Source organism: Micropterus dolomieu, linkage group LG02 (assembly GCF_021292245.1).
Source record: "Micropterus dolomieu isolate WLL.071019.BEF.003 ecotype Adirondacks linkage group LG02, ASM2129224v1, whole genome shotgun sequence".
Taxonomy (NCBI): domain Eukaryota; kingdom Metazoa; phylum Chordata; class Actinopteri; order Centrarchiformes; family Centrarchidae; genus Micropterus; species Micropterus dolomieu.
The window spans coordinates 13,102,139-13,115,190 of record NC_060151.1 but is presented as its reverse complement, the minus strand read 5'-3'; the positions used below and the strand labels follow the sequence as shown (position 1 = coordinate 13,115,190).

Here is a 13,052-nt window from a genome sequence, read left to right as displayed (position 1 = left end):
ACTATATTGATACATATATTTAAAGTAATGTTTTACTTTGGGGAAAATTTCTGTGATCCTTTCTCGTAATATATAGGCCTAGAAAACAAAACAAAACAGTATTCAGACCAGATAGATTGTGAACAAACAAGCCCATCAAAACAAATATAATACTAATATATAAGAAATGCTAACAACATACCAAAAAAAATACATTTACACACCAGGAGGAGAGGTTACACAAGAACAGATAGCAAACTAGACATAGGATGCTACCCTACCGCCTGAGGAGGGCAACGGGGAATACAAATACAGAGTGGGAGCATATAACGCAGCTTACCAATATTTCAAGTTTCACCCACTCAAATTTATTTTATTCAACATAATTATAATTTATGTTTGTTTTTGAAAGTATTCACCGGAAGTATGAGCAGGCCATTAATAAATATTAGATTTGAAAACCCATATTAATAACCCTAAAGAATAATAATAATCAGTATGTCTGTATTAGTCCCACTGGTTGTTGTCAACAGAGAATGACGAACAACATCATTCCATCATAATTTCTGCAAATTGATTTGGGATTGCTTCGCTTTCGCCACGTTATTTTGAAAGTATTTACCGGAAGTATTAGCATGCTCTCATGTCTGCATTGACGCTACCTTGATGAATGTAATTTTGCAGTTCCTCAGTGTGACCACTACATAGCAGTACACACTCATTACTCTAAATACACTCAGGTACGCTGTCATCTATGCAAATGAAGAGAGTACTTTTATTAAAGCGTTATGTTAACACTCACATGATTAATGTGATTTGTACATATTGATATATACTCATATTACTGTGCAATAGCTGTGTTATAAAATGATAAATAAATCTACCTTGTACCTTGTTATTGTGACCACTGGAGAGCAGTAGACTCTAAACACATGGCTCAACTCAACTAGGGGCTGACATTATAATAACACAATATCACACTGCCTGCTAAACATACAAACAACCAAAAGAGAGAGCAGTGTTTTTAATATTTTGGGTGGACAAAATATTTATTTTGCAGGGCAGCTTATCAGTGAGGAGTCTGGAGTTGTTAATGTATAGCATCTAAACACTATCTGGTTACTGTTTAGTTCAAACTACATAAACTCCAAGGATTTTTTTGTTACAGTAAAAACAAAAAAAACATGCTCTTTGGACAACAGTCACCTGTGTAGTGTAGGTGTTGGTGGTAACCCATAAGGTGGCAGTAAATCGCGTCACACGTAGATGAAGACGTAGAAGAAGAAAGCAGCGGAAGACGATGTGGTGTAGTTTCGTTTCCGATTGACCTATTTAGCTTCTCCTATTAGCATCAGTTGATCATCTTTATGTCCAACAATGGAATTGGCTCTTCTTAATTTAGCAGTTTGCTTTTTTTGATGGCTTATTTCTGATTTTTCACCCAAGAAGCGATCTACAAACAGAAAGAGCACTGTTAGCTTAAAGCGGAGCTAAACAGTCTGGCTGTTTTTAGCCACTTTGATTTAGCTTACGTGAAGCTGACTGCGATTAACATGAGTTGTCAAACGTTAGCTGCGTTGTAAATTCATTTGTGTCGTTTGGGCTGTTCATATTAGCCAGCTAGCTTATTATCGATTGCAGGCTGATTAACGCTCACACTTTTAGCCACCTTGGCTTAGCTAGGTTCACTCTTGCAGCTCCCTTGCATGTTCAGTGTGGTAAGTACAATTTGCTTTAAGCTAACTAATATAGTTCAGATTTTATTAGCCTGTTACAAGTTAGCATCTTAACCAAGCTGATCTCAGCCAGTGCTATCATGTGTGAACTAACGGTAACTGAATTGTGTTTGTAGCCAGCCTAGTTGTTGCTAACATTATGTAACGTTTAGATAAACACCTAACTTTGGTGGTAGCTGACACCACACACGCCTCAGTCACTTGACAGGACGGTCTACGTGCTAATGTAGGATGACTTATTACATTCAAGCGCTGTTCTGAAACAATGCTTCACGTTACTTATCCCGCTGAGATGAAGTGTGGGGGGGGGAAGCTCGGTAGGAAACTGATGCACTTTACAAATAATGAGTAAGGCTTTGTTTCTGTTAATTGTTTACACTTTGGAAAGAAAATCCTCATTTGCTGTCCATTTGGGGTATTTTCACATCCTTATGTGTTTTGTCCAGTTTTTAACAAGTACTGGACACAGTGGGTGTGTTTGAAGAATCAGAATTTTTATTAAGACGCTTCTTTAGTAAGTTAATTAATCCAGAAGTATCTGGGATGACAACAAATAGGGCTGTTTAGATCTTCTAACCTTAGAAGCTAAAATGTTGTAGCCTCTCAATTTCCTGCTCCAGCATTGTTCTCATGGCTTTTTCTGTTGTAGTTTTGGTGTCACTTACACCAGCTGTTTCATTAGTATGTAGCCTTCATACAAGCTGGATATGTTTGGATACACATGAGGACTATTGACATACTGCATGCATGAATATCCCAGAATTTAACTGCATTTATCCCAATCAAAATTCACACAGTGGGGCATGATTACATGCGTATCCCCATGGTCCATTTCTCAGAGTACCTCACTCCAGCTTCTAGCAATTTTAATATTTCATGCAGGGTGTGGTTCTACATCTGGTGTCTGTGCTGCTTTATTATACAAATAGTCAGTAGTTCAGAGACGCCTGAACTATTGACTATTTTCATAATAAAGAATTGTTCTGATCGAAACCTGTGCTATAAACAAGCCATCGTGTTCTTCTTTACTACAGTCAGGAAGTGACTCCTCAGCCCCATGTCTGCTGAGGCTTCAGCTGGCAGTAATGCTGCTGACTCTGCCCAGTCTGCTGTTTCCCAGCCTGCCTTCCACAACACAGATGAGCTCGGAAGTCGCGGCCTACTGGGGAGCAAATATGTTAAATTAAATGTTGGTGGTTCTCTGCATTACACGACCGTCCAGACGTTAAGCAAGGAAGACAGCATGTTGAGGAGCATATGTAACGGAGGAACAGAGGTTACCATAGACTCAGAAGGTGAGTGAATGTCTCTCTCTGGTCGAGCACAAACCTTTTTACTGGCTCTACATTGTGATCCACGTTTGTGAACTTGGGACAGAAAGTCTCACACGTGTGGTGTCACCCAGTTTTGTGCTGTAAGAGATCAAACGTATAAAATACTGTAATGAAGTTGGCAGGGAAGATGTTTCACTCTCTCACACTACAGGATTGTCTCTACTGGTTATTATTACAACTAAAATCATTTGTATGGGAAAGGTGGGTCTATTCCAGCTGTCAATGTTTCATAGTGTATCACCAGCACAGGGCGAAGAACAGAATAAGTTTTTCTGGCTTTTAACACTCTGATGTTGTAAGTATCTGAGCTTAGGCTGAGTGTGAGTCCAGAGAGTTTTTGTAAATTACCATTTTGCCTTTTCAAATGTCTCAGCAAGAAATGCTGACTCAGAAAGGATATGAGTATTGTTACCGTAAGCAAATTCTAAAGACCATACCCACATTAATTATTTAAAGATTTTGAGCTCAAAGTTTGTTAGCTGTAAGACCAGAACCACATCCTTGGCAGACAGTGACATACCCCAAAAAGATTACAAAGGAATGCAAATGACTCAAAATAATTTTTGCTGCGTTCCCAGGTTGGGTTGTTTTGGATAGGTGCGGCCGACATTTTGGACTGGTTTTGAACTTCCTACGAGATGGCTCAGTACCGCTTCCGGAGGACCACAGGGAACTGGAGGAGGTTCTGAAAGAGGCTCAGTACTATCGGGTACAGGGACTCATCCAGCACTGCCTCAGTGCCATGCAGGTAAACAGATGATACTTTTACAATTCTTGTTGGTTTTGTTTGTCTACAAGAGCGCCTGCAAACATACACAAATGCAGATGTAAAGCATAATGGATGGATGAGCTGATCAGCACTTAGTTAATGGATTTCAGTATGATTGATTGTTGTCTCGGTCAGGTATTATGTAAAACTAAATCTACTGGTCACACCTTCACAAATACAAAGAGTTCCAGGTTTTAGCTATTCGTCTGACTTAACAAGGAACTTAATGACTTTAGACCTGTGTGTCTTTATGCAGGGTATTTCACATAAATTATGAATTTATTATTTCTTATCCACTTAGATGGTTAATTAGTTGCGGATATATTTAAATGTACTTTCTTTATTTGCCGGCAGAAACAAAAGGATGTGTTTGAAAGTGTGTGTCGCATCCCCATGATTACCTCCGCCAAAGAAGAACAGAAGATGATTGCTACTTGTAGAAAGGTACATTTCATTTTATCTCAATTAAATGGACCACTGACAAACGTGTATAATACAGTAGCAGCTGTGAAACCCTAATTCCAGTGTACCTCTGCATATCAAGGGTTTGACTGCTTCTCTGTACAGAATTGAAACAATAGATGGTTTGAAGAGATTTAGAAGTGTGAGCCATGAACTGTAGTCTGTTGTGGGGTTTTTTGTTAACAATGTCAGAAATTATTTAATTCAGAAATGTAACTCTTAAAGGAATTTGGAGTTGGTTCTTTTTGTATGGACTCACAATTTATAAAGACAGTTATGTACTTACAGAATTGCCTGGATTTATTTGTGTTTCTTGTCTCTACAGCCGGTAGTAAAACTGCAGAACAACAGAGGAAACAACAAATACTCTTACACCAGGTAAAGATGACGTCTGACTGTGCACACCAGGAAAACACGCCGCCACAAAAACTCACATGTTCACTTTACCTTAATTTTTTAGCTTCAGTTTTTGAGTGGAAAGCGCTTACTTATCTTCTCATTACTTGCTCTTTGTCTCTCCCTGTGGCCAGCAACTCTGATGATAACCTGCTGAAGAACATTGAACTGTTTGACAAACTTGTGCTACGATTCAATGGCCGTGTCCTGTTTGTCAAAGATGTGCTTGGGGATGAGATCTGCTGTTGGTCTTTCTACGGTGAAGGCCGCAAGATTGCTGAAGTATGCTGCACTTCCATTGTCTATGCCACAGAGAAGAAGCAGACCAAAGTAAGCACGAATTAATATCAACATTAAGTCCGGGTAGTTTGTCATTCTGGGAAATATGGTCATTCGCTCTCTGATAGTGAGTTAGACAGCTGTCAGTTACCTTAGCTAAGCACAGAAATGGGGAACAGATCTAGCCTGAATCTGTCCAAAGGTTAAAAAAAAGTCTTCCCACCAGAACCTCTAAAGATCACTAATTAACACAAACCTGGGACAGAGCAAGGCTAGCTGTTTCTCCCGGTTTCTTTATGCTAGGCTAAGCTAACCGGCTGCTGTTTGTAGCCTTATATTTAACAGAGAGATGCTGAGAGTGGTGTCAATTTCCTCCATCTAACTTTCCGCCAGAGGGCGAATAAGTGTGGAACTACGCCTTTAAGCTGTTGATGGCATTGTTGTGTTCAGAGTAGGTTACTTTGTGATGGCAAATCAATTTGTTTTAAGTATTAAGAATAGAAGTGGTGATTTGATTAGGGTGGGAACAGTATTATATTAACTAATATAGCACACCAAAAAATACCAAGTCTAAAACTGAACAGTTTAAAATTCTGCAAACCATCTCAAATTAAAAAGTTTAGAGGATATGTTCTCCAGATTTTACTGTTATTCACATTACATTTACCTTTTACAGAGTACCTGTAAGTCATAAAGCTGTTCTTAAGTGAATGATTGCGATGTGGTGCGGTGACGTAGTCAGCAGCTTCCCCGTAGCTGAGAAGCATTGCTGAGCAGGAAAAATATGACAAATGTTAATCAAAGTTTCCATTTCCAGTGTCCTCTGTCATGACTGTGCGTCCCATGCTGTTGTCTACTCGACTGAACTCAACACACAACACGTTCCAAATAAATCAATTAACAAATAAATTGTGACCCACTCACCACCAAAACTTGATCATCTTTGTATTTTAGGTTGAGTTTCCTGAGGCTCGAATCTTTGAAGAAACCCTCAATATCCTCATTTATGAGACTGGCAGAGGATCCGGTCCAGGAGGACTACACCTTTTAGATTCAAGAGGCTCACTGGGAACGGGCCAATCAGAGGAAGAGGGCGCTGTGGGCGGTGACAGACGAGTAAGACGGATCCACGTAAGGCGGCATATAATGCACGATGAAAGAGGGCACGGACAGCAAACTGTGTATAAGGACTAATAATGTGAAAACAGAAGACGTGGGAGAGTGACTTCATGTATATTCATTTTTTGTTGGATGCTAGCAGAATGAGAGAGAGATCCCTGATAGCAATAGCTTGGTAGTTTAGTTATTTCATTAAATGTCTTTGGGCGTCACTGCAGAAATGTAGGGGTTGATGACTGATTGATTTGTGACTGAAGTAGGAGTCGTCTGGAGATGAAAGATGCTTTTGTTTACAAGAAAACAAAATGTGTACATTATTTAAATAGGAAATATGTTCAATTACCTGGGACACGAAACTGGCATAAATATTACTTTGCAAATGTTAAGGAACCTCCTGCATGTTTTTACATGGGCGTTAAAACCCAAATTGCACCCCATAGGTGGATTTTATTCTAGAGCAGACAGCCCACTGGTAACGTGGGTGTTAATGATATGCACTGGTACCCTCGTCTGTGTTTGACTTGTAGGAAACACTGTGTCAGTCTGTTTATTCAGGTTGTGAAACATCTGTTGCCTTGTCATAAGTTGGACTGTTAATGCTGCTTGACAGAGATGAACAGGGTGGTCAAGTGTTAACACTGGAATAAAACTGAGTAGCCATTTTTAGTGAGGTTGTCTATGAATGAGATTGTTGAGCAGCTCAATTTTCTTTATTTAAATTATTACGGCTGTTGCTTCAAGATGTTTTTTATTAATTAATTTATGAACCTAATTTATTGTTTGGTATTTAACATGTTGTATGCAATCTTTGTGTTAACTAGTGCTCAAGTGAGTTTTAATTTCCAGAATGATATGATGCACTCTATAGCACACATCCGATTGTAAATGACTAAATAGTGAACTTATATTTCAGTTTGATGTTTCAAGAGGAACAGTGACCATTTCTTTGAAATTGCATTTTATTCTGAGCCATGATTTTTTTTTTTCACTTTTGCTTTATGTCTTACTCAAACCACTGAAATTTGCTCCAAGTAATTGGCCATACACTGATGATAAAGGCAATTCATACTGGGTTGTATTTTTATTTCCCTCAGGGAGAAGATATGTATTTTCTTTCTGATATTCACCAGTGTTTTGTGTAAACCTAATCACTCTGAATACTGAAAAAAACATTGAATGAGAGCAATATGTATCTCAGACACTTTTTAAAAATCACCTTGGAATACCTTAAAATATGCACTAATATAACTTCCGTCCTATAGTGGTCATGGGAAAGGTCAGAATAAATTACTTATGAAATCCAACATTTGTTTTCTTGGTCTCATTTTTCCCTTCTTTACAAAAGAAAATTTTATCAAAAACAGAAGTTACTCACAGGGTATTTATTTCTGTGCTTACTTGATATGCTCCAAAACATTTCATCCATTCAAACTGCATCTGGCATGAATTATTCTGATTCAATTTAATTCAAATTAGCTTTATTGGCATGAATGTATTACAACAATATTGCCAAAACATCATACAAACTATGTAAAGATTGGATCCATTTTGTGGATCCATTCGCTCTCGCTCTTTCAGAGAGAAATGATAGAAATATACATACAAATAAACAATAAAATGAAATGCAAAAAGAGAAAAACACGTCTTAATTTTTGATATGCAGTATCATATTCTCCTGTGAACAATTATTTAAATAGCAAACAATAATAATTATGATAATATCACAGTCATTTCATACAAACTATTTTATTTTCTATACTTGAGTTTCTACTGGTTGTTGTTTGTGGTATGAGGAGATAATTCTTGCTGCAATTTTGCTCCCAGTAAGTAGAGGAGCTTCTGTATGTCTGATGTAGCTCTGTCTCTACCTGTCCTAAGTTATTTTTACTTGGTGTTAATGAAATATGTTAGCTCATTAGTATTTTAGAAAAACGACATTTATGAATAAAACATTCTCTCATTAAAATATTACACGTAAAATAAAATCACCTTTGTAAACATACAAGTTAACATTGTGTTTGTATCATGATTACAACTAAAATGTAAAAAGGTAAAATTAAAATTGTAATAGACACATAAATTAATAATTCAGTTTAATTTATTAAGATATTATAGTATTGTGAAAGAGAGTGGCGGTGCTCTGACGTCACATCCTGCTACGTGCGGGGGGCGGGGGACCCCGCCGCCGCCAAAAACCACCACAGTTAAAAAATGATGGTGTCGGTGAAGGAGACAAAAAGTATCCGCAGGTTTGTGTGCGGTCAACTCCGCGATGAGCCAGACCTAAGGTAACGTTACAGTTGAAGCATTCAAGAGTTTTCGTTAGAAGAACACGCGCTTTGATTGTGTGTGTTAAGAGTTGCTAATTATGGTTTACATGCAGGGCTAATGCAGTAATGCCCACTGACGTATGCATCTACACAAAGCTTCAATAGTAATTTAACTAAGTTAACGTTACCCAAACAAGCGGTATGTTGCACATTTAGCGCCAGTTAATATTAAGATATACCTGTAAGTTACACACGGGACGCAGGTGAACATGGTTTATGTCAGCTTACTTTGGCTACGTTATCCTCGCAAAGCCTAAATTCAAATTAAGTTAGCCGCACTAGCTTTGTTTGTGACAGCTTCCGAGAAGTGGTATTTTCGATCACAGTAGTGAATGAGCGATCAGTGTGAAACGAGTCACGACACCTCCTGATTGGTAGTAGCCTCTCTAATAGTAACTGTAATTGGTTCGTTTTAGTTTAGAAAAATAACCAAGTATAACCTAATTCGTCTAGGAAATAAACGGCGCACTTTTAACACATCTACATGATAAATAGTTTCTTATAAATAAAAAACTCTAGCTTTAATAGTAGTTTCTTTATAATGCTACTGGGGGGAAATTGTACTAAAAGTAGTGCCCATGTCGTTTCTCTATAGTGTTTTTGTGTGACTGTAAAGATTGGATCCATTTTGTGAATAAAATCGTTAAGTTGTCTAAGTCACTATCAGAGAGCGTTGAGTTTATTTGTAATGGCCCATAGTATCCTAGTAGCCATTGTAATATTCAAAAAAAAAAGAAAATTTTACTTCAGTATTAATTAAGTCCAGGATGTACAGTCTTCATCTGTTTAAAACTCTGTCCTTCAGCACAAGGTGGGTATGTTAAATATCGTTTTCAGATGTATTTCTCAGACTGCGTTCAAAAACACAAAGGCTCACGTTAACTATGTCTTACTGAAAATTACCTCCAGCCTCAAACAACTTTATGTAACCTTTTTTGATGTCTTATTCCAGCACACTGACCTTAGGGATTTTAAAAAGGCGATATCTGGCACATGTGCGACGTGAGTCATTGAGTCCAGAGGCCAGAAGTTTCATGAAACGGGTGGTTGAAGAGGAACTGATGAAAATGCAGGTATCTGAATTCTTTCTATGCAATTTAGATATGTTTCAGTGCTTTAGATGTATGCAGATCATTTTAGTGCTGGTATTATTTACAGATGTCGATTTTTCCTGCCAGGACAATGACAAAAATGGAAGCGAGCTGGAGACAAAGAAGCCCCAAAACAAAAGGAAGAGAGAAAAGGAAAATGACAAGGTGATAAGTGACAGAGATGATGAAGAGGAATCCAGGGCAAAGAAATCCCGTTGTCAGCCAAGCTCTTCATCAGGTAGGTTATAACTATTCGTTTTTTTTAACACCTTTAATAACCTATATCATGTTCTAGTTACTTTATGTAAAATATTCTGGACCACTCAGGCTGCAAGTAATGATTACTTAATATGCAGCTCTTTCTCGATTACTTATTTGGACAGAAAAAAAATGCGAACAGTGCTTGGTGATGTCATTAAATGTTTTTCCACAGATATTCAGTTTAGAGTTATTATAACATAAATGCAGAAAATCCTTATATTTGACAAGCTGTGACTAATCGATGCAGGTCTAAGTATGTATGTATGTAACCTACAATGGTACTATATACTGTTAAACTTGAATTAAAAGCCTAGCCCCCCTTAGATGTCTGTCCCCTTAACTGGCCTGGTGTGGCTACACATTTTGACAAAGAAATGCAGGTTTTGTGCAAAAGGCCTGTCCCTTTATAGTTATTAAGTTTTACGGTATGTGGCTTATTTCACAAAAGACAATACTAGTAGTCATTGGTCCTTTGCCGTACTGCACATTTTTTGTTTGGCATGCCGCTCATTGAAGGCAGTGCCATTTCAGATCGGCTCATTCACTCTGCACATAAGTTACCCTGACCTCGTCTGGGTTCTCCCTTTGAGGCTTGTTAGTAGTTGTTTTTTCTGTGACTTTTGTTGCTCTGTTGTAAAATCATGATAATGTTGTCTTCTCTTGTGTGGTTAATGACAGAATCGGAGGATAAAGAGGACTGCAAAACCGGAAGCGAGGAGAGTGACGAGGAAGAGCAAATTAAATCTGGATCTGAGGATGGAGAGCAAGAGGTGAAAAAGACAAATGGAAACAGCAAACGGCAGATGACCAGTGAAGACTCTACAGACGAGGAAATTAATACGCCAGAAAAAGAAGGGAATGCAAAGAAAGCAAATACTGCAAAGAAGGGAGAGGCAGGAAATAGAAATACAATTCAAGGAAAGAAAACACCACAGAGTGATGAAGAGAATGAAAGTGACACGGATGGCAAGTCAGAAAGGAGCGACAAAATCAACAGCAGTGACTCCTCAGACGACAGTGAAAAAGGTGACTATGCAAACGTTACACTTGCATAGTCCCATACATAAATGTTTACTTATATTGTCACGATTTTGATATGACTTAAGAGTGTTTGTTGTTCTGCAGAAGAAAAAGTCTCCCTGAAAAAGAAAGCAAATACTAAAAAGAAGGGAGAGACGGGAAATACAAATAAAAGTCAAGGAAAGGAAACACAGAGTGATGAAGAGAATGAAAGTGACACGGATGGCAAGTCAGAAAACAGTGACAAAGTCAACAACAGTGACTCCTCAGACAACAGTGAAAAGGGTGACTATGCAGATGTTACACTTAGAGATCCCATACCTCAAATGTTTACTCATTTATTTTGTCACAACTTTCTGTATGACTTGTTTATGACTTTTTTTTGTTATGCAGAAGAAAAAGTCTCCCTGAAAAAGAAAGCAAATACTACAAAGAATGGAGAGACGGGAAATACAAATAAAAGTCAAGGGACAGAAACACCCCAGAGTAATAAAGAGAACGAAAGTGACACGGACAGCAAGTTAGAAAGGAGCAACAAAGTCAAGGGCAGTGACTCCTCAGACGACAGTGAAAAAGGTAACTATGCAAACTTCATACTTACATAACCCATACATACTTGATTTGACTTGATATGACTTTCTGTTGTTATGCAGAAGAAAAAGTCGCAGAGGAAAAGAAAAATGATGACTCGGACTCGGATTTATCCTCTGTGGAGGATAAGCAGGATAATAAAAAGAAGAAAACGGGGAAAAAAGAGGCGAGCGCCAGAGGTCAAAAGGTGAGCCCATGAGTGATGTTAACAATCAGAATCAATCAGTCAGATGCAGAAGAATCGAGCTTTGTAACATTTTTATCTTCTGCAGCAAACGGCAGGAAGTATTAAATAAAAGCAAGAAGTTAATCATTTAATTTACAACTTTTTATACATTAAAAAGGAGTGGCTGAAATATTGTGTCTGTAAGTGTCCAGCCCTTTATCCTGATTCCTGACTCTTCATATTGAGTAAAGGTGCATCTAAGTCCCTTTCATTGCCCTCAGTGCTTTGAGAGGAGTCGAGAGTTGAAGTGCAAGATGAATGGTAGAAAAGCAAAGATGACATTTTGAAAATGGATCACCAAAACATATGTGTAAATTGGGTAACTGTAGAGTAGAGATGAAGAACAGACGTTGCAGCTTCTCTTCACACCGTCTCCGTCCTCGGGTTCATCCTACAGGATGACAACAAAGCAGTCGTGAGGCTGAAACGCTACATCGCTCTCTGTGGTGTGAAGCAGAATTACAAGAAGCTCCTCAATGGATGTGGCTCTGTTCGCTCACAGGTGGCTGTGCTGAAGAAGGTGCTTGAAGATCTTGGTGTCAGTGGTCAGTGGGAATATTTTCACCTTTCAATAGACAAGGTTAGATAGTTTTAGTTTTATATTTGTCTATTGAAGGTATCGTAACATTTTCTGTTCATTTAAGTGTTAAAAAAACAAACTAATCCTAGTGTTTTGTGATGTCCCTTGACCTGTAGTGTCACCAGAAGGACGAATTCCCACACAACATAAAAAAAATATCAATTCTGTTCTAGTAACCCCAGTTTGTTGAAATACTGTACATTGAGCTTGCCTGAGCTTTTGTAAGAAGGATAGATAAGCCCAATAACAAACACATTCAGTAGATTGTATGTCTGGAAAACTGATTTTATTTTGTACAATGACACTATTTATTTGGCTCAGGGAACCATGGGTTAAATTACTAACATGTGTATGTGTTTTGGCACAGGTCAGCCATCTATTGCAAAATGCAAAAAAGTCAGAATGAAGAGAGAGGAAGCTCAGGAACTAGCTGAGCTTGACGTCAACAACATCATCGCCACACAAGGTAATTAGTTGTCTCTTTTCTTGGGTGTTTCCACCAATTAATTTCCTATGTGCTTAGAGTTTTCTGGAGGAAAAAACTCTCATATCTATATTTGATTTTAATTGCACGTTGAACAGGAAAGACAAATTGATTCTAGAAAAGTAGTGTAAGTAAATGTACAGTGGGTACGGAAAGTATTCAGACCCCTTTAAATATTTCACTCTTTGTTTCATTGCAGCCATTTTCCAAAAATCAAAAAAGTTCATTTTATTTCTCAGTAATGGACACTCAGCACCCCATCTTGACAGAAAAAAAACAGAAATGTAGAAATTTTTGCAAATTTATTAAAAAAGAAAAACTGAAATATCACATGGTCATAAGTATTCAGACCCTTTGCCGTGACACTCATATTTAACTCAGGTGCTGTCTATTTC

General features: G+C 38.0%; 2 protein-coding genes and 1 long non-coding RNA gene across 5 annotated transcripts in view; 2 read left to right on the top strand and 1 right to left on the bottom strand.

Annotated features, from left to right (window-relative positions):
- Positions 1 to 1,260: 1,260 nt before the first annotated feature.
- Positions 1,261 to 7,378, top strand: kctd13 (potassium channel tetramerization domain containing 13). Its single transcript, XM_046075427.1, has 7 exons — positions 1,261 to 1,697; positions 2,750 to 3,010; positions 3,628 to 3,797; positions 4,173 to 4,262; positions 4,606 to 4,658; positions 4,811 to 5,006; positions 5,910 to 7,378. The coding sequence occupies exons 2-7, from the start codon at positions 2,773 to 2,775 to the stop codon at positions 6,147 to 6,149; spliced, it is 987 nt and encodes a 328-aa protein (XP_045931383.1). The 5' UTR covers positions 1,261 to 1,697; positions 2,750 to 2,772; the 3' UTR covers positions 6,150 to 7,378.
- An 835-nt stretch (positions 7,379 to 8,213) lies between these two features.
- Positions 8,214 to 13,052, top strand: part of hirip3 (HIRA interacting protein 3) — a 5,996-nt gene continuing 1,157 nt past the window's right edge. The window contains exons 1-9 of one of the 2 annotated variants that reach the window (XM_046075392.1): positions 8,214 to 8,362; positions 9,357 to 9,477; positions 9,583 to 9,733; positions 10,435 to 10,782; positions 10,882 to 11,061; positions 11,170 to 11,352; positions 11,430 to 11,554; positions 11,991 to 12,138; positions 12,541 to 12,639. In XM_046075392.1, coding sequence (XP_045931348.1) covers positions 8,286 to 8,362; positions 9,357 to 9,477; positions 9,583 to 9,733; positions 10,435 to 10,782; positions 10,882 to 11,061; positions 11,170 to 11,352; positions 11,430 to 11,554; positions 11,991 to 12,138; positions 12,541 to 12,639 — 1,432 coding nt within the window. In that variant the 5' untranslated portion in view covers positions 8,214 to 8,285. The remainder of the gene's footprint in view (positions 8,363 to 9,356; positions 9,478 to 9,582; positions 9,734 to 10,434; positions 10,783 to 10,881; positions 11,062 to 11,169; positions 11,353 to 11,429; positions 11,555 to 11,990; positions 12,139 to 12,540; positions 12,640 to 13,052) is intronic. The other variant, XM_046075401.1, reaches the window with a different exon arrangement.
- The window catches only part of LOC123987015, a 7,307-nt gene continuing 5,863 nt past the window's right edge, over positions 11,609 to 13,052 (bottom strand). Inside the window, exon 3 of one of the 2 annotated variants that reach the window (XR_006829049.1) lies at positions 11,609 to 12,158. This is a non-coding gene — a long non-coding RNA (uncharacterized LOC123987015). The remainder of the gene's footprint in view (positions 12,159 to 13,052) is intronic. The other variant, XR_006829040.1, reaches the window with a different exon arrangement.